General features: G+C 34.7%; 1 protein-coding gene across 1 annotated transcript; it reads left to right on the top strand.

Moving 5' to 3' along the window:
- Positions 1 to 19,820: 19,820 nt before the first annotated feature.
- LOC149176809 (uncharacterized) lies at positions 19,821 to 21,008 on the top strand. Its single transcript, XM_089421578.1, has one exon. It carries the CDS (start codon positions 19,821 to 19,823, stop codon positions 21,006 to 21,008), a length of 1,188 nt encoding a protein of 395 aa, XP_089277704.1.
- The last annotated feature ends 495 nt before the right edge of the window (positions 21,009 to 21,503 follow it).

Below are 21,503 nucleotides of genomic sequence, written 5' to 3'. Positions count from 1 at the left end.
GACATAGAATTAATGCTATAAAGCGATTGATATCTCAAGATACTACATTCTTTGGAAAAATATCTGATTACTATTTTGTAACAGAATTCCAAAATAGAGGAACTGAACATGAACATGGACTGTTATGGATAGAGAATGCTCCAATATATGGAAAAGAAAGCAACTCAGAAATTGAGGAGTTTCTTGACAATTACATCACTTGTAATACAGATCATTTGGAGCCAGATGTTGCTAAATTGCATAAACATCACCATACAAAAAGTTGTAAGAAGCGAAAAAATTCAAATTGCAGATACAACTTCCCCATGCCACCAATGAAATCAGCAATGATCATTGAACCAACCAATGCAGAAAATAAAAAAATTGTAGAGAAATCAATATCGTTTTTTGCATTCTTGGAGCAAACAAACTACAATGATTCAACAACACATGACGATTTCCTCCTAGAAATAGGCCTACTACAAAATGAGTACATAGAACTATTGCAACATACAGTAAAGCAACCAACAATTTTCCTGAAACGAAAACCTTCTCACATTTGGAATAACAGTTTTGCAAATGGTATCCCTGCTTTATGGAATGCAAATACAGATGCACAATTTGTGCTAAATGCATATGCTGCAGCATCATATTGTAGTTCATATATGACCAAAATTGACAAGTCTATGACAAATGCATTTAGAAGAATACGGAAAGAGCATCAGAAAGATGAAATTGACGCTATGCAAATGATTCGTAAACTTGGAAATACATTACTCAATCTACAGCAAATGTCAGCTCAACAAGCAGTGCATATAGCACTTTCATTGCCATTGAATTCTAGTTCAAGGGAATGTATATTTGTGAACACGTCTCCAGTTGATGAACGCACGTTTATGCTTAAACCGCCTATTCTTTTGAAACAAGAACCTGATGATTCAGAAGATGTTATGTGCCATTCCATTGTTGACTACTACATTGGACGACCAAGTTCCATTAGCAAAATCTGCCTTGCAGAATTTGTATCAAATTACAAGAAAAATGGCAAACCCATATCTAAAAGGAAAAAGCCAAATGTTATACGATTTGTCAAATATAACAAACATAATGATATTGAAAACTTTTGTCGAGAGAAATTATTGTTATATATGCCATTTGAAAATTGTGAAGATACATTGAAACAAGAATTGCCTACGTGGCACTCTGCATATACATTACATGAAAAAACAATTCAAGTTAATGAAGCCAAATTTACATATAACATCAATCCAACATGGGGTGATTTAGAGACTGCAACAAATGAGCAAATTAGTTCTTTGAATACTAACGAAATGAATATGCAAAACCAAGAGAACAATTCCCATTATGAGGAATATGATTTGCAGTCGGACTTGCAATTTCCAAAACAATTTGAAATGAAGAAAAAAATCAATCTTGGATTTCAAATTACTGCCCATCCATTTTTAATGGAGAACAATGAATATTACAAACTTAGAAGAATCTTGAACAAAGAAAAACAAGCAATTGTAAAAGACATTGCAGTTAAAAAAAAAAAAAACCCAAGGAACCAATTTACCTTTTTATTACAGGTGGAGCAGGTGTAGGTAAAACGCTCACAGCAAAAGCGATTTTCCAAATGCTTATACGAATTTATGATTCACAAAACACAACTGATCCTATGAAACCAAAAGGTCTAATATTAGCATATACAGGAAAAGCTGCATATAATGCAGGTGGAACAACAATCCATTCTGCATTGCTAATGCCTTTTAACAAGTCTCAACTGTTCTCACTGAGCAAAGAAGTATTGGACAACTTATCAAAGCTATATCAAGAATTGCAAGTAGCTTTCATAGATGAGATCTCGATGATTGGAAGTCGGTTCTTATATTCTATTGACAATAGACTCAGAAACATAAAACATGTCCAAACAAAATACTTTGGGAACATTGACATCATATTTTGTGGTGATTTCTATCAAGCACAACCTATTCAAGACTCTCTTATTTTTGAACAACCAACAATCAACAATGAAACAATAACACATGATTTCTGGAAGGATAATGTCAAGTGCTTCCAATTGTATATGACGATGCGACAAACAAATAAGAGATTCATATCAGTGTTAAATAGAATGCGAACAAATTGTCAAACATCTGACGATATAACATACATGAATACAAGTTGCATGCGCCCTGTACCAAATGATCCAACATTTCCCTACTTATTTTACAAAAACAAAGATGTTGCAATGCATAACAAGAAAATGTTGATGCTAATGCCTGGCAAACAAATTTTGATTAATGCAATTGACGAAAATGAGGAGAATAGCGACAATTTCGCAGCTCATCAACATACGGCTATTTTGCCTCCACAGCTTTTGATAAAGTTGAACATGTTAGTTGAAATGTATGCTTGCAATTATGATGCACTAGATGGGCTAGTGAATGGTGCAGATGGAATAGTTAAAGCATATACCCATACAAATAAGGTCGATGTTCTATGGATTAAGTTCCATGACCCTAATATTGGTCATCGACAATCTAGAAAACTAGGTCATTTGTACACTTCAGAGATAGCACATGATTGGACACCAATATTGCGAATATCAAAACCAATGCCTATGACATCAAAGATGACGCCATTGAAAATCCGAAAACAATTTCCAATTCAACTTGCATGTGCACGCACAATACATAGATCACAAGGCTTAACCTTGGATAGGCTTGCATTCGACCCTACTGGAGTACAAGTGCATGGCCTAGTATACACAGCACTATCACGTGTCAGAAACATAGAATCATTGTATTTGCTTAATCCTCTTAAACATAGTAACTTCAAGGTCAAGCAAAAAGTAAATTCTGAAATGCAACGTTTGCAAACCACTGCAAAATGGCAACTAGAATATGACTGTTCATCAATACAATCATTGCGATCCATCTTTATTCTTTCATTGAACACTCGCAATCTTCATGCGCATCTTACTGACATATGCAATGACTATGACACAATGCAATCTGATATCTTGTGCTTACAAGAAACACATATGTTGCTGTCTATGCAAAATGAATACTTCAAAAATTTCAATTGCATCTCAAGTTGCATTAAGCATGGAGTAATGATATTGATAAAGAAAAATATCATTATCCTTGAACATACCCATTTTGAAGACTGCTTTGTAGAAGCATTGTTTGCAAAAATAAAAGTTCACACATTACAAATTGCAATACTCAATATATATGCATCGCCACATGCAAACCTAAACAATATCCTCAACGTCATTGCAAAAGCCTTATACCAGTTAGATCCAAACAATATCATAGTTATACTAGGGGACTTCAATATTGATATGGTGCATTGCAATCAAAAAACAAAGCAGCTAGAAACCTACATGCAAAACTACAATCTTCATTTCCTAGTTGACAAAACTAATAGCATGCACAAATCATTGATTGACCATGTTTGGGCAAATCTAGGCAATATAAAGTATAGAATTTTCGTATTGGATGCATATTGGTCTGACCATGATATAATATCTCTTGTCCTTGACCTATGATATACACATGAAACAGTTTACAAAATTCCAAATTTTGACATTTTTGCAATACCTCATTGGTTTTACCATATCTATTTTACTAAAGCATACTACAATATCTTTTTGTGGTAAACGAAATGATAACAGCATACATACTATGCATTCTATTCTACATTTACATATATGGCATTCTGTATTGATCAATGCAACTTATGCCAAAGACAGCCTTTTCAATTAACCAACACAACTATCCTATCATAAATTTGCAGATATGACCTCATCTATTTATGCATGCAGATTCTGCTAGTAAAACCCTTTTCAATTGAACAGAACGACCAAGAAAAAAGAACAACAACATGCAACATAAACAAACAGAGTATATTCTTTTTGCCTTTCCTTTTCTATGGATCTTGTCTTCTTGTTCAAGTTTTACTTTTATATGTTCTTTTGACTTGTACTAAATATGTCTTACTATTCTATAACATAGCATAAATCTTGAAAAAGGAAATGAAACAATTGAAGAAATAGAATGCATAAGCCAATTAGAAAGCGCAAACCAACCACTTGTTTTGCAAAGGTATGTCTATGAGAACTAGACAAAAATGGTAATTTGTATTTAGAATATTAATGTCTACTATATATGCATTCTATTTTTATTTTTACATATGTATGGTTCTATGGTTTTAATGTTCTTGTTCACTTTTTACTTCTAGTTTGCACTAAATATATGTTACTATTCTATAACATAGCCTAAATCTTCAGAGATGAAACGAAACAATTGAAGAAATAGAATCCATAACGCAATTAGAAAGGGCAAGCCAACCACTTGTTTTGCAAAGGTATGTCTATGACAACTATACAAATATGCTAATTTGTATTTAGAATAATAATGTTCAGCAAGGTATGTCTATGACAACTATACAAATATGCCAATTTGTATTTAGAATGTTAATGTTTAGTATATATCCATTCTATCTTTACATATGTATGGTTCTATGGTTTTAATGTTCCTTGTTAACTGTTTACTTCTATATGCTCTTTGAAATTGAACTAAATATATGTTCCTATTCTATAACATAGCATAAATCCTGAGAAAGGAAAACAAACAACTGAAGAAATAGGCCACATAAGTCAATTAGGAAAGGCAAACCAACCACTTGCTTTGAAAAGGTATGTATGACAACTATACAAATATGTTATTTTCTATTTAAAATATTAATGTTTACTATATATATCTCCTCTTTTTACATATCTATATTTAAATGTATATATGTCAGATTAGTGTTTACTATATATATCTTCTCTTTTTACATATCTATACTTAAATGTATATAAATTAGAAAATCTTGGACGAGTGAAGAAAGCACTAGTAGTAAGTCCCCGCAAACAATGCAGCAAGAAGACATGTACAGGTTACATATCACAATTTCTTTATTGATTGCTTATCACAAAATACATGTGATAATATCCACATCATATTGAACCATGCGTTTGCCTGTGTTAGCCCAACTGAAACAATCACAGCCAAACTTCATTCAACAAACGTGCAAAATGATACATCAAAAAGGTATGCATATGAAACACAACACTGTAATCTATTTCTAGTTATTCAGTCTTTAGCAGAAACATAGTATTCTACAAATGTTTATAGCAATTTCTAACTAGGCAATTTTAATAGGCAAAAACAGATACTGCCAATTAAAGTATCAATTGAAGATCTCAATAGTCGTAAAATTGGGTAGCTATTTGTTGGAGACATAATGGTTGTCTATAGTGCATTCCTTGATAAAGCAAACAAATCACGTCAAGTACTGCGAGCTGATTTGACAGATGCTCAAGGAATGATGACTATAACGTTGAGTGTACCTGCACATTTGGTGGAGCGACATGAACACAAAATTTTGCAAGGCAACAGCATCTCAATTACAAACTTCAGGATATTGCCTAAAAGTGTTTATGATCGCGGTGACTGTGACAAAATAATATTGCTTAATGAATCAAGTATCATAGAAACTGTACCTGAAGTTTGCAAAGAATATCGCTTCATTCCCAATACAACCATTAGGCAATTTGCAAACAAAAAAGAAATGTACCCAATTGGCACAATCGCTGCTGCCGTTACACTTGCCAAATGAGTTGGATTGCATTACATACTCCATATCAAAGATGGAGATTCTGAAAACGACAATGCAACTGTAGGTATTCAGATGTTAGTTATTCCTAATTGTCAGTACATAACATGCATCACTTCAATACATAGTTGTTGTAATTTGTCCATAGTTTTTGTAATTTGTCTTCTGCAATTGCAAATTTTCAATGCATACGAACAATGTAGTTGCATATTACTTTCTGTATTTTTCAATACATAGCAATTTCTGTTCTGCAGTTGCAACTCTTTGACACATATGAACAATTTTTCCTTTCAATGGAAAAACAATTGCAAAAAGGACACTTTCCGCTCATTCTTTTCAAAAATTTAACAAAAAAGGTAAACACAACAGAAACAATATTCAGAGCATCGAAGTCAACGTTCATGACTGAACTTAACACAGATGCACTCAACAATCTCACAAAACTAACTACATCTACCTATGCTGTAAGTATAGCAATAATAATGTTTTTGCTCCATTTGCATTTGGCATGTAATAATGTAAATTAACGTTTGAATGTTTTATAAACAGGTCGAAGGTATTCTGACCGCAACAAATCCATATTCAACTCCTTTCGAACCTGTTTGTGCAATTTGTAACTGCACAGTGAATTCATCCATAGCAATAGCCAATGCAACAATTTTTTGTTCACAATGCAATGATAATTGCCCTTTCCTCTACAAGCATTGTATAAATGCTGTAATAGAATCCATTACAAATAACTTTGTCCAGTGCATTATCAGGGAGCCCTTATTACATGAGTTACTTCCTGATTTAAAATCAATGTCATATGAGACATATTTGCAACAGAAAGCTACCACTGTTTACATCTTGCGTGACTTCAAAATTCAGAGCAAGTTCACACTCAATGAAGATAGTGAGCTATTACATGTCAACTAACAAATGGAAGGTACATCAACATATGCCTTAACATGTTTTCTCTCAAATATGTCCTCTCTTCAATTTACATTGTTATCATTTTGTTCTAACTAACCGTTTGTTATACAGATTACAAAATCCAGGAGCATGGCAGCCTTCACATCCATAACAAATGCAAAAGTAATATGAACATGTTTCTTCATATTATGCTCTCACGATAATACAAGTATTTGACTTGCAATTTTGAGTCATTTACAAAGAATATGTCACGCAACAGTTGATGAAAAAAGGCTAGAAAGTCTTTATGCATATGTGTTTCTAGTGTTTCTGTTTCTGTTCTCTATCTCAAATGGAACGCATTCTGCATCATGCTTCAATCTTGACAACGAGAGATTGTCTTGTCAGCTTTTGTATGTATATTTTTGTCGCATCTTAAAAAGTACCATGTTTGGTTTAAATTATATCATTGAATACAGCAAATGCAACATCAGATCAGCAATAATTTTGTATCTACAGCTGCTGAATGCAAACACCAAAGATTCCATAGATTGATTAAATGACAAATTGTATATTGAATCGGCTAGTCATTTCTGTCTCCTCCTATGTTATGGCTGAATGCTATGTTAGTTTTTGTTTGTTGCAAAGTGTAGCTAACGATTCAGGAAAGAGGCCTAGAAAGTCTTTATACATGTCTATTTGTATTGTTTGTGTTTCTGTCTTGTATTTGAGATCGGACGCATTCTACAACATGCTTGAAGCTAGACTTTATAAATAGCATCAAACTATATGGACTTTAAAATGAATATATGTTGTTTGAAAATGCAATTATGACATAATGCATTTGGTATTATTAGTCCTTCCCTGGGACTATATGCAATCGATCAATTGCTGACCGTTGCTTGATCCGCATGATTTTTCATTATAATAGCATTATAACCTTAAGCCAAATGAAAGTTTTGGGCTCGAAAGGTTTTGTTTTATATTACCTATGTTTCTGTTTACTGTTAGCTCTACAATTTGCTTAAATTTTTTCCATGTTCCTAAACACATCTGATTCAAAGTCAAACGTAGAGTTATATTTTCGAAACAAATGCTACAGGGTAACTGCTTTGCATAAAATCTGGTAACATTACCAGGAAAGAATTTATCCCACAGACCATCTAAATATGCCATATATCTGGAGACTGCTGACATGATTTGCAGTTTACAATCTGAAAAATGCTCACATGGTTTCCAATCTACAAAGCACAAAGGACACAATGGCTAATATACATTTCTGGTAGCTTCCACTCATTCCATTGGTATTCTTGCTCGGACTCAATGCTGAATTTCAAAACAGTAAGTTTATCTGAACCCATTTCATTTTTTATATCATTTGAAGTCCAAACCTTATTTCAGAAGTTTATGACTTTGTAGGTTCGTGGTTTTGATCTCTCCTTGTGAATTTCCATGTTTGACTAGTTAGCATGAATATGAAGTTTGTATTTGTTGTTGGTGGGGTTCCTGTTCTGCTTGTTTAGCTTGATCTTATTTTGAAATTTTGTTGTCTAATTAGCAGCACTGTTGCAATGACTTCTGAAATGAAGCACAGAACAGCTGCCAATATTAGAATATTACCAAGAGAACGCCTTGCTCACTGTGCTTTCGAAACTAATCAGTTGGTTCAGGTATGTACAATACTGACTTTGTAATAAATTGTTTTTGCAAATTAAAACAGATCTCGTCAAGATTGGAAAACTGGAACAAGCCATGTTAGAGATCTGTTTTGCTGTTATAGAGCCATAAGTATTGCAGAAGAAGCCTTAGTTCAGATAACTCCTTAACATGTTTTCTCTCAAATATGTCCTCTGTTCAATTTACAATGTTATCATTTTATTCTAACCAACTGTTTCTTCTACAGATTACAAAATGCAGGAACATGCTGGCCTTCACCTCCAGAACAAATGCAAAAGTAATATGAATATGATTCTGCATTTTCATGTTTAGCTAGTTAGCATGAATCTGAAGTTTGATGGCAGATACAGTTCTCTAACCAGTAATAGCATTGCATATGATAAAATACCTTTCAGCAGCTTGATCTTATTTTGAAATTGTGTTGTCTAATTGGCAGGGGTGCTGCACTGACTTCTGATATGAGGCACACAACAGCTACCAATATTAGGGTATTACAAACAGGAAAGCTTCCTCGGTGTGCTTTCGAAACTGATCACTTGGTTCAGGTACATACAATACTGACTTTCTAATAAATTGTTTTTGCGAATCAAAAAAGATCTTGTCAACATTGCAAAGCTGCAACAAGCCATGTTAGGCATCTGTTTTAGTCTTATACAGCTTTAGTCAATCAAATACTCCTTTTAATCTTAAATAAAGTACATTCAAATAGCTTGATCTTATTTTGAAATTTTGTTCTCTAATTAGCAGCACTGCTGCAGTGACTTCTGAAATCATGCATACAACAGCTGCCAATATTAGAATATTGCCAAGAGAACAACTTCCTCGGTGTGCTTTCGAAACTGATCAGTTGGTTCAGGTATATACAATACTGAGTTTCTAGTAAATTGTTTTTGCAAATTAAAAGAGATGTTGTCAAGATTGGAAACCTGGAACAAGCCATGTTAGAGATCTGTTTTACTCTTATACAGCTTTAGTCAATCAAATACTCTTTTTAACGTTAAACAAGCTTTTGACACATTGTACATGATATAAGGATTGCACAAGAAACCTTAGTTCACATAACTCCTTAACATGTTTTCTCTCAAATATGTCCTCTCTTCAATTTACAATGCTATCATTTTATTGTAACTAACTATTTGTTCTACAGATTACAAAATGCAGGAACATGCTGCCCTTCACATCCAGAACAAATGCAAAAGTAATATGAATATGCTTCTGCATTGTCATGTTTAGCTAGTTAGCGTGAATCTGAAGTTTGATCGCAGATACAGTTCTGTAACCAGTAATACCATTGCATACGATAAAATACCTTTCAGCGGCTTGATCTTATTTTGAAATTGTGTTGTTCCCTGCTCACATAAGGCTAGTACAATCTGCAACTATTTGATGCTTCTTTCTGTTTGCAAGTATTTCAGGTTTTTTTGCAAATACCATATCCAGACATCTTTGTTTTATTTATGGATCAAGATATTATTAGATGCAAAATTGAGTTGAGATGTTTTAGGTTACACTTCCATGTTATTTCAGTCTTGCATAATTTGACTACTGTTTTGACTCAACTAGTTTATTTGCATGAGCAACTGCAGTTGATGATATAAAGTGCAACTCGTGACAGAGCATCATGATGATGTCACATGTGTTTATTCTTTCCCAAATATTTCTGTTAGCTTACCTAAGTTGTCAAATTTTTCCATCGCATGGAGCACCGCATCAAATTCTGTTGGATTCGGATATACATAGAAATGACTTTTTTGCAATTCTTTATCTTCTAAAACAGAACCGCTCAGAGTTCAACGTGAAAGTACGTTTATTTTGTGCTTCAGTTGGTTTTACATATATGTCTCTAAAACTTTCCTACGTGTTACTCTGGATTCTGTGTGCATTCTGTTTTAGTTTAATTGCATTCATTTGACTCGAGAATAAAAAAAGAAAGATCATGACACATAGTTATTTAGAAATAATAAATAAAATGATGCAAGCTTTTAAAATAAGCATGATAAAGAATGTCCAAGTAGTAAGTTTACCTCAACCCATTCCATTTTTTATATCATTTGAAGTGCACTTCACACACAGTGTTGTGTATGCAGAAGCTACCTTTGGAGTACTTCGGCAAGGGGACTTAAACCTTTTTATGAAACCCGCGCCTAAAATTTCTAGTCGGTTCTTTGCATTTAATTGCCTACATCCTCAGCATTGTGCAATATTTTCAGCCAATGTTTCTATTAGACCTCATTGAAAAGCACGTGCTACAAGCCTTGTTCCAAAAGTTTATGCCTTTGTAGCCTCACACTTTTGATCTCTCCTTGTGCATTCTCATGTTTAGCTAGTTAGCGTGAATCTGAAGTTTGATCGCAGATACAATTCTGTAACCAGTAATAGGATTGCATATGATAAAGTACGTTTCAGCAACTTGATCTTATTTTAAAATTGTGTTGTCTAATTGGCAGGGGTGCTGCACTGACTTCTTATATGAGGCACACAATAGCTGCCAATATTACAATATTACAAAGAGAATAGCTTCCTCGGTATGCTTTCGAAACTGATCAGTTGGTTCAGGTATGTACAATACTCACTTTCTAATAAATTGTTTTTGCAAATCAAAACAGATCTCGTCAACATTGCAAAGCTGCAACAAGCCATCTTAGGCATGTGTTTTAGTCTTATACAACTTTAGTCAACAAAGCAACCTTCCGTTCTAGGAGTAATATCAGAGTCGAATATTCATACATCCATAACAGAATTACAAACTTAAAAAAGCATTATGCACCAAAGTAAACATACACATAAATTATACAACCGAAAGACCTTGAATACACACCATAGCTTCACCCAGGTCGTCTCGCTCCAAATGCCGGTCGAAACCGACATTTACAGAAATTTCCATAAAACCCATGTAGCTAAGACAAGCCCACAGTATCACGGTAGGCAGAAACCGCATTGTGTTTTCACCGCAGACAATACAACAAATACAAACGAAAAATCGCAGAGATTGCAGAGCTAAACAACCAAGTAACAATAATAACCCAAAGGGCGCGAACACGGTCCGATTCATACCAATGTTACACAACCGCTTGGGAGTCATCGGACCACGTGCCCTTCACCTCGAACGATGCGAGGCCCCCAATAACACCCCAAAACCTTTCCACCCCCAAAACGAACCTTTCCACCCACAAAACCTTGGTTCGACTTAGGTTATATCGCTCATAAAAGCCATGCAGGTAAGAGAAACCCTCAGTATTTAACCAGAATGCCATTAACTTATAATGCTCAAATAACCATGGACTCTTGAGGGAAACGAACAGACAATACTGCTGCACCTACGAAGCAGGCAAGACTGCAGAGCTAAACAACCAAGTAACAATAATAACCCAAAGGGTGCGAACACGGTAAAACCCAAGTCGAGTAACTTTCCAGGATCTCGACGAGGGACAGTTGTCCGCCCACAAGACCACCACAGACGAAAAATCGCACAGACTGCAGAGCTAAACAAGCAAGTAACAATACCCGAGCAACCAGGAACTCCACCGCAGACGAAAAATCGCACAGACTGCAGAGCTAAACAAGCAAGTAACAATACCAACCCAAAGGCCGTGAAGACAGTAAATCCCAAAGGCCACGAAGACAGTAAAACCCAAGCCGAACTTTCCAGCATCTCGAGGAGGAACAACTGGCCGCCGATCAGACCACCACAGCGCATGCCGACCACAGCTAAGACAAACCCTCAGTATTCAACCAGAATGCCATTAACTTATAATGCTCAAATAACCATGGACTCTTGCATGCTCAAATAACAAGCTCAATTGTTGATGCCTTGCTATGAACAGACTTTATTTACTGATCATGTTTTCTTTGTATGGTCAGATTTCTCATGCCAAAGTTAATCTTCTTGAAGTTGGACCAGGAAAATCTGAATCACTGATTGAAATTTCAGGCAATCCACAGCAAACAAGTGCACCAATTTTGTCTGCAGTTCTTGATCTCCCTCCGACATTTTCCAACATTTGCCAACAATTCGTCTACTGTCCCTCTGTTGCTACTTTTTGATTTTGATTTCTTAGAACAAAAGCAGATTCCTTGATTCAATTAAATTTCTATTTAAGATAATTAACCATAAATCTGTCTGCAAACACGAACCCCTGCAGTACTAACTATATGCTTTGTTTCAAAATTCAGTCAAATCGCAATATAAACAGTATTGGCAATTTCTCTGAGTTTGAGGACCCAATTCTTCGTCAACGGACTTCTGCCAGATTTGAAAGGTACACAACATTTGCAAAATTTTGTCAATTGCTGCTATCATAGTGGTTTTGCTGATCAATATTTCTGTACTAATGTCCTTGGCATTGTATATCACCTTTGGCAGTGTGACAGCAGCTGGTCAGCTTATCACAAAAACTACAGTTGAAGTTGTAACATCTGAACGCACAGTTGCAGCCATTCTAGGAAAGTCTGGAAATGATCTTGTTAAAATTCAACAGTTAAGCTAGTATAAAGAAGCATAAATTTCTGCAAATTCCATGGGATCCCCTTCAACTAAAATTTTTGAAACATGCAGACTTGGAATGAAGTGCTGTCATTGCAGACAAAATGACATTGTATTGACAGAATGACAAAATGTTACAGCACAAATCCTATGTTCTTAAATGATCATCTTGTGTCTGAACATTCATCTAGTCGAATGTTGCATTAATTATTAGTTGATAAAAATTGGCATTGGCAGTTTTTATTTTGTCTCTATGGCTCTTGATTCATTATGCTAATGTTTAATGCATTAATTATTAGTTGATAAAAATTGGCATTGGCAGTTTTTATTTTGTCTCTATGGCTCTTGATTCATTATGCTAATGTTTAATAAATTGGGCTCTTTATCTATTATATATTTGATTTTATGTAGAAAATCAATGTTATAATTCAATTTGAACAAGTTTCATAAATATAAATTACTATCTACTATATTTAGTTACTTGAAATCATTTATCTAATATTTGGGTTTGTTTGTTTCTAATATTTGATAGCCATGTTGGTCATGCTTTACCATCATTCACCATTTTCTATCTACTATATTTAGTTACTTGAACTCATTTATTTAATAGTTGGGTTTGTTTATTTTTAATATTTGTTAACTACATTGGGCATGCTTTACCATCATTCACCATTTTAATGATGATTGACCATTTTGACCATGGATTAGCGAGATGACCATGCATTAGCATCACAACCATGTTAATTATGATTAAACACTTTTTACTATTATTAATCATGATAAACATGCCAATTATAATTAAATTTCAATATCTCTGATCCAATATAAAAATATTATTATTATTTATTTTTATTTAATTATAATATCACACTCTATCTTTGATGTTTAAATAAATAATGCATTTTATGATTTAAATTATCCATATAATATTAAATACTGCTTATCCATTCATATTTAATTATAACTATTAAATTATTTATATTTTTAACTAAGTATAAATTTCCTATAATATTTTTATTATTCAGTATTCATAATGGAAAGATTACACTTCCAATCACAAAGAAATAAAATTCCTTGAATAAAAAGATTCCCACATTGAAATGAACTCTTATGTATTTTTTAAAACAGTATTAATTGAATATGACTTTCATAATTTATAACATGTAATATCATTTCTCCCAGTTGTATTAACCTGCAATAATTAGCTTATGCCAAGGTAAGCCTTTCTTGTCACCAGGTATAAAGTTTAATAACATAATAACTTTTAAAAAATCAAGTTGTCAAAACATTATTTCTAACTAATAAATAGAGTAATTTGAAGTGGTATAGTCAATCTCCATTCTTTTATTATTTTCAATTATCCCAATTTTCGTCATTCTATATGTCATCATACCTCCTATGCTTATGTTATGCCAAATAAATGAATTATATTAAACTATACTCCCTAATTAAGATAATCACAAAATAGAAAAACAACTATGTTTAATGGCATCTGTTTATCTGTGATGTAAGTCCTTTCATTACACTTCGAAAAAATTTCAATAAAAAACTAACTTACTTAAATGGAACACAGATATTGCAGAAAGCAAGAGTATACAACACCAAAAGATAATGAATTTTTTCTTGCAGATCATGATCAATTTACATTTCACCTCGTAGAGTTTAAATGTTTTTTTAATTTTAATCTGTTTATTTTAGTTTTTAATTTATAAAATAAACTTATCAAAATTACTTTGCTATTGTACTTAGATTCTATATTTACTAACCCAAAACTATAAAAAAGACCAAAAGTCATGTCCTTTTGCATCACAACAAATTATTAATTAAATACAACAAATTACTAATTAGAAATTAGATGCAGGGTTTATTTTCTTTGCCAATTAGTAATTGGACAAATTTAAAGTTCACACTAAAGTTATGATAAACAATATTTTTAAATAAATATATCTTTTGTTCTTCTGACCATGGAATAATTCCCCAATCATTGACATTAACCTGAATGGTATCACTTATCTCCAAACATGTTACTAGATATCTAATCTTTCAATCATGGGTTCAAGACTCCATAATTTTTAAATGCTTAAGTTCTTCTTTGACTTTCGACAATCATTTATCTAAATATTGAACACTCTCCACCACGGATTTAATTAACAAATTTATATTCATAATAATGTTTATTTGCTCATTATCATTTTATGAATATTTCCATAATATTCAAATGTAAAAAAATAACAAAATTCTATCTTTTATGCACCATGAATTCATTATTATGCATTTAAATATATTTTATACCCCATACTTATTAAAATACATAACTTACTTTAACACTCTCTAATTCTTCATACATTATGATGCATTATTATTACCTTTTATAGTTTTTTTCTGTCAAGGTTTCCATGATTCACTCTTAAATTTTATTACATTTTAATTATTAATCTAAACATTTTCTAAATCATGACACATTGGAAAATTACATCTAAAACTAATCTTACATTTATCACAATTCTTACTTAACAAACGCAAAGTTCATTATATTTCACTCTTTGCATAAAGTCAAAAAGTCCATACAACAATTCGCTATCCAATTCACTAAATCTTAATACAAGTAAGCATGCCTACAACACACTAGTAATGCAAACCAGCTCTGATGATAATGCAAATTAAACACAAATTAAATCTCATAATAATAACTCACCAAACTGTTCTATTAACCGGCAGGGACTAGCGCCACAACAGTGGCTCCTTGTTCAAATTGCGGTCACTGGCCTTTCGATACGCTGCAGAAGAGCAATGAATTCGTCAAAGTTGTTGGTTCTTCGTGTTGTAGCCGGCCCATGGCCGCTTGGGGCGACAGGTAAACACCTGTCTTTCCTTTAATTTATTTTATAAATCTAACATTTCGGGTTCAGATCACCAGGGCCGTCGATATCAGTGTGGGTTTATCCATTTAAGATAGCTTTTTCAATTTTTATTTTTTTTAAGGTTTGTACTCTCATATATATATATTTAATGCTCTACATATATGAACAATTAATTAAATATCTATGACATATATATACAATTTATGTTGTTATTTTTAGAAAATATTTTATTTTTATTTTAAAATAATAGACATACTTACCTTATAGTTACCAACTTCGAATTCAAATTTAATATAATAAAAATTCAAATTTAATATAATAAAAATTTTAATGAAAAATTTTCAATTCCAAATTTGAATTGAAATTTAATACAATGAAAGTTCCAATAAAATATTTTCAATTATAAAACAGGTAAATAATATATTTTTTTAAAACTTTTTAAATATTGTGCTTTTTAACATTTTTCCTTAAATATTATATTTATGGCTATCATTTTTTAATTTATTTTGAATTTTAAATAATCTATTTTGAATTTTAAATAATTTCTAATGGTGAATAATAAAAATTATTCTAAATCAAATTCACTCAACATAATTTGCCTTCACATCTTCCCTCTAAAAACAGATTCTTTTCTAATTTAACCTATCTTCGTTCTCTGATTTCAATTTTTTTTAATGTAAAATCTTTTCCTACTGAGTAAAACAAACACAATTAGAAAATTGATATTCATATTTTAATTTATAGGAAAATTGATATTCACATTTGCCGAATTCCAACCAACGCAGTGAAAAGTAAGATGATTCCACCTCAAATACTGAGAACCTTAAATATCCTTGGTTTTATGTACTGCTTACCAATGCTGCCCAAAATTGTAAAATACACCAGGTTTTAGGTAATGAAATTAATATTTCATATTTTGTTAGTTAGGTACATGTAATTTTTTTGTTTAAGCAAATATAAAATCTAACCAATAACATATGTACTACCCGTGCATTAATAAAACTATAATTACAAAAATATTTGTTGCCATCCCTCATCCCGACTTTTGCTTTACATGATCTTCTTGACTTTAGCTTTAAAATTAATGGTGTCACATCGCAGGCTATTCAAGCATGTGCCCTGTGCAAAACGGGTTCTTTAAGCTTTGAATCAACCTCCACTTATTATCAATGGCAGGAAACATTGCTTTCAAGATAAACCATCCTATGCTAAATAATAGAAATAATATTTTTAGGATGATATGACAAGGTAGATGATAAATATGTTCAAAATCAGGACGACACCATGCAACCAAAAGTCTATAAGAATGCACGGCACTGGAATCTTCATCATCATCCTGTGAAACACATTCAAGTGGGTAGCAGTGATCGAACAGATCGGCCAAACTTTGATAACTTTTCCAATAAATTCAAGATAGTTTACCGGTCCTAATTTAATGATGAACATGAAGATTGAAGGTTGGTTTTATTATATAAATAAAAAAAGGTTAAAAAGTGGGATGGGTAAATTAATCATGTGCTTTTAAAAAGTCATTTGAATTTTTTCCAAATATGAACGCACGTGCAGTTTGAGTTAAGTTTGCACATGGTGGAAGAATATGTTTGTTAAAATATGAATTCATCTCAATATATAAAATTTAAGTTAATAAATCATCTCATATAAATATTAAAAAAATGTGTAATGTTAAACTATTTTAAATTCATAAATTATTTTATATAAATATTAAAAAATTGTGTAATGTTAAATTATTTTAAAGTATATATCTATTTTTATTTTTAATTTTAAATATCATATCTTTTAGAGTGTTGTTCATTTTTTAAACTGCTTTTTATTTCAAGAAAAAAAATTTAAAAACTTTTTTTTATTAAATATATTGTAAATGGAATTATATAATCATGTTAAGAGGAGATTTCTGTCTAAAGGATGTTGTAATGTCTTGTTTTGTAAATATTTTGACTGGATCAAAGTAAATAAAATAAAATAAAAATAACCCTATGCTAAAATACATCTACTTGTTACAACCACCCAATGTAATCAATGTAATCACAGTGGCACTATCTCCAATGGTAAATTAAGATCCCTGCACACTCGCATTGGACGAGACTTTCTCTTCCCCATTCAATAACATTATTATATTATTAGAATATTATATACTAAATTAAAGATATTTCTTAATAACATTATTAATGATGATGATGATGATGGTTAACGTCCACAGAGACCAAATTGGTCTATCGGACCTATACTTAATAACAATATTATTATAATAACATTATTATATAATTGACTTTGGGCCGATGGGTTTCTGGGCTCTAACATGGCTGCAGGCGGGTAGGTGGCGCGTGCACATCCCTGCTCCTGCGCTGTAACAATGTTTCTCTTTTAATCGCAGTAATTGCGTTTCACTGTGATACCTGTAGCCCTACCATTTTGCCCTATCGACAGTGGTCTACTGCGCTCACGGTCAGCCTCCCCCTTGGCGGTTTTTAGTGGCAATTTCGGTCAATGGAAGAAATGGATCTTGAAGAGGAGGCCCTTGATTATTCCTTGGACCCTTTCAAGGGACAGACCATCTTTCACAAATCGAGCCCTAACCCTAGCCGCGACAGCGCTGCATTTCCTATTCTGGGACCCTCGCCGATCGTCTCGCTTCCGGGATCTCCTGTCTCTCCACTGCGCTTTGGATCTCTCTCTTTGGAATCCTCGGGGCTGGATTTCCCCCCGCTTTCTCCTGGCACCCTCAACCTCCTCTCTGCTATCTCGCCTCCCTCTCCTGCTTTCGACTCGCACCCCCCTCATATCCTGTCTCCCCCTCAGCATTCGCCCCCTCCGGTTTCTGCTAACCCTAATGTCCTACCTTCTGGTTGTTTTGACTCTCCTATTATTAAACCCAAAGTGGCGGCTCCCCTGAAGAATGCGAGTTCCGACCCATTAACGGATCACCCATCAGCGCCGAGGTCAGGGAAGAGAAAAGTCAAGTGCATAAAGACTTCTGCAAAGGACCTCACCATATCTTTCGGTGAAGACATTCCTATGGGCGAGGTCATGGACAAGGCTAACAGGGTCCTTGTGGGTATTGTGAGAGGTAGGGCATATTCTGCATTCAGGCTCACGAATTTGGTAAAGGAAATCTAGGGTAGAATTCTACAGGAACTACCTGAATTTCAAAGCCTAGCTCGGGGATGGTTTGCCCTTCATTTTTTGAAGGCAGCCTACACAGATCTGATTCTAGCTAAATACTGGCACATAGAGATGGCATCAGTCCTCCTCAAGTGTTGGTCACCACTTTTCGATCTGGATCGGGAACAAACAGGAGCAAGACCTATTTGGGTACGACTACCTAGTCTTCCCCTACAGTTTTGGTTTGAAGCGGTGTTTATTAGGATTGGAAATGCCCTGGGGACATATCTGGAATATGATAAGACCTATGTTCAGACAAAAAATCGGGCGTTGGCTAGAATTCTGGTTCACTTGGACACAAGGGAGGTACTGGAAGAGAAGATTACCCTAAAATGGAGGCATTACACAAGAATTCAGATCTTGGATTATGAGGGAGTTTCTTTCCGTTGCCAAAGTGGTCATAAGGTAGGACACATTTACAAGGAATGTCCACTGATAGCAAAGACTACTGAACTTGCCGGATTGCCTCTATCACAAAAGGGCAAAGCACCGGAGATGGTACCTCGGGTACCTGTTTTGGCTATGCATATCAAAATCTTGATTTCAAAAGGTGGCTTAGGGGAATCCTCTAAGGGAGTGGATGAAGTCTACAAGCCACCCTCGGCACCATTGACCAGGGCTAGGGCTGCTGCTGCTGCGGGGATGGCGCATATATTGAGTACTCCACCTTTGTCCCCTCTATCACCTCACTCTTCTTATTTTCCTCTTTCAATTGTTCCTTCTTCGAATATTATTACACCTATGGTTCCTGTTATTACTTGTGCGATATCCTTCCCCCCACCTATCATAGCACCCTCCTCCCTTTCAGTCCATCCGACCCCATCTGAACCTGGGGTTTTAGCCTCATCGATCCCGACATTACCACATTCCTACAACCTTCATTCCAGACTCATTCCAGGGTTGGAAGCACTATCTGGGCTGGGGTTATCCTACACGGGTCCACCTGTTCAAGCCTCTCGTGGGCGTAAATCTGACCTAAAAAAGGCCATCCAGAAGGCCGGTGCAGAGGTAGCATCTAGTAGGCAATCTACCATGGAAGGGGTTCTTAGAGCGTTGCAAACCCCAGATCGGGTTCCGCCATGAAATGCCTCTCATTTAGTTGCAGAGGTCTGGCTAGTACCTCCAAAAAACTATCCCTGCAAAGATTGATTGATAAAGATCCGATTCATATCATATTGCTGCAAGAGACTTTGGGTAGCGCTGCCTCAATTGAACATACCCCATTATCCATCAGATCCGGATGGATATTCCATGCAATGAATGCTAATGGCAGAGCTGGGGGTATTTCCATTGGATGCAACCCTCAGACTATTAATGTATCCTCCACCTGGGGAGGTAAGGGATTTGTAGGAATGAATCTCTTCTCGATGGAGCTAGGGGAGACCTTGAGGATCATCAATGTATATGGACCTTGTCAAAGGAAGGAGGTTTTCTGGCAGTTGTTTCTTGGATTAAATTTGACAAATGAGAACCATGTCATCATTGGGGGAGACCTAAATTACTCCATTGGATATGGGGAATCTTGGGGATCCCAAGCCCAAACTGACCCCCTATCCGATTATTTCAAGGATATTATGGAACAACATCAACTCACAGACATTGCCATGAATAAACCTATGCCTACATGGAGGAACCAGAGAGTAGGGGACGCTACCTTGGCCAGAAGATTGGACAGATTCCTGATCGATATCCCCTTGCTTCAAAGACTCAACAAATGCAGACAATGGGTGGGATCAGGGGGAATATATAATCATTCCCCTATATACATGGAGATACTTGGACCTGATGACAAGCCAAAAGCACCTTTTAAATTCAATCATGTTTGGCTTCAAGACGAGGGGTACATAAAACTCATCAAGGACTATTGGGCTACCCACCCCATCACAAATCAAAAATCTGCGGTAGAAGGTTTTTGCAACAACCTTACCCAGATAAAGCAGATAACCAAGGCTTGGGTAAAGGAGAAGAAGATTAAGGATGAGCAGAAGATCTCAGCCATTGAAGTGGAGTTGGAATTATATCTGTACAACATAAATCTTGGCTTTTCCTCAGCGGTTGAGAAGTCTAAGCTGATTGAGCTGGAGATGCAGAAATATCAGATTCTGAAGGAAAAGGAAGAATCTTGGAGACTGAAGAGTAGAGCCATATGGTTAAAGGCAGGTGATGAGAACACCAAATTCTACCAAAATTTTCCCAAGGGAAGGAAAATCTCAAACACCATATGGAAATTGCCCCTTCCTGAAGGAGAGCAAGCTGACAACTTCTGAAAGCTCTCCAGATTGGGCACCTCCCACTTTCAGACTCTGTTCAGGTCGCCACAAGAGGCAAATCTAGTAGATATCATACAAGTTGTAGGACTATTTCCTAGAATGGTAGGGGAGGAGGAAGAAGTGGAACTAGCTGCTCCTGTTACTCTGGAGGAACTTGAGGGGGTCCTAAAGTGGTTCAAAAAAGACAAGAGCCCAGGCTCGAACGGGTGGACTATAGAGTTCTACTTGGATTTTTTTGATATAATGGCCACAGATCTGCTTCAGGTTGTGGAGGAATGCCGATCTACTGGCAAATTGTATGACGCCATCAACTCTACCTTCATTGCCCTTATCCCCAAATCGGACTCCCCAACCTCTTTTTATGACTTCCAACCCATCTCCCTCTCCAACTGTCTTTATTAGATCATATCCAAAATTATAGCAAATCGTATCAAGCCCATCCTATCTCAGCATATCCTCGTTGCAAAATTTGCTTTCCTTGAGGACCGCCAG

Source organism: Pinus tabuliformis, chromosome 4_1 (assembly GCF_031772625.1).
Source record: "Pinus tabuliformis cultivar Carrire ecotype Pingquan chromosome 4_1, CPIR1, whole genome shotgun sequence".
Taxonomy (NCBI): Eukaryota; Viridiplantae; Streptophyta; class Pinopsida; order Pinales; family Pinaceae; genus Pinus; species Pinus tabuliformis.
Note: the sequence above shows the minus strand (reverse complement) of the source record. Positions and strands in the feature narration are given on the sequence as shown.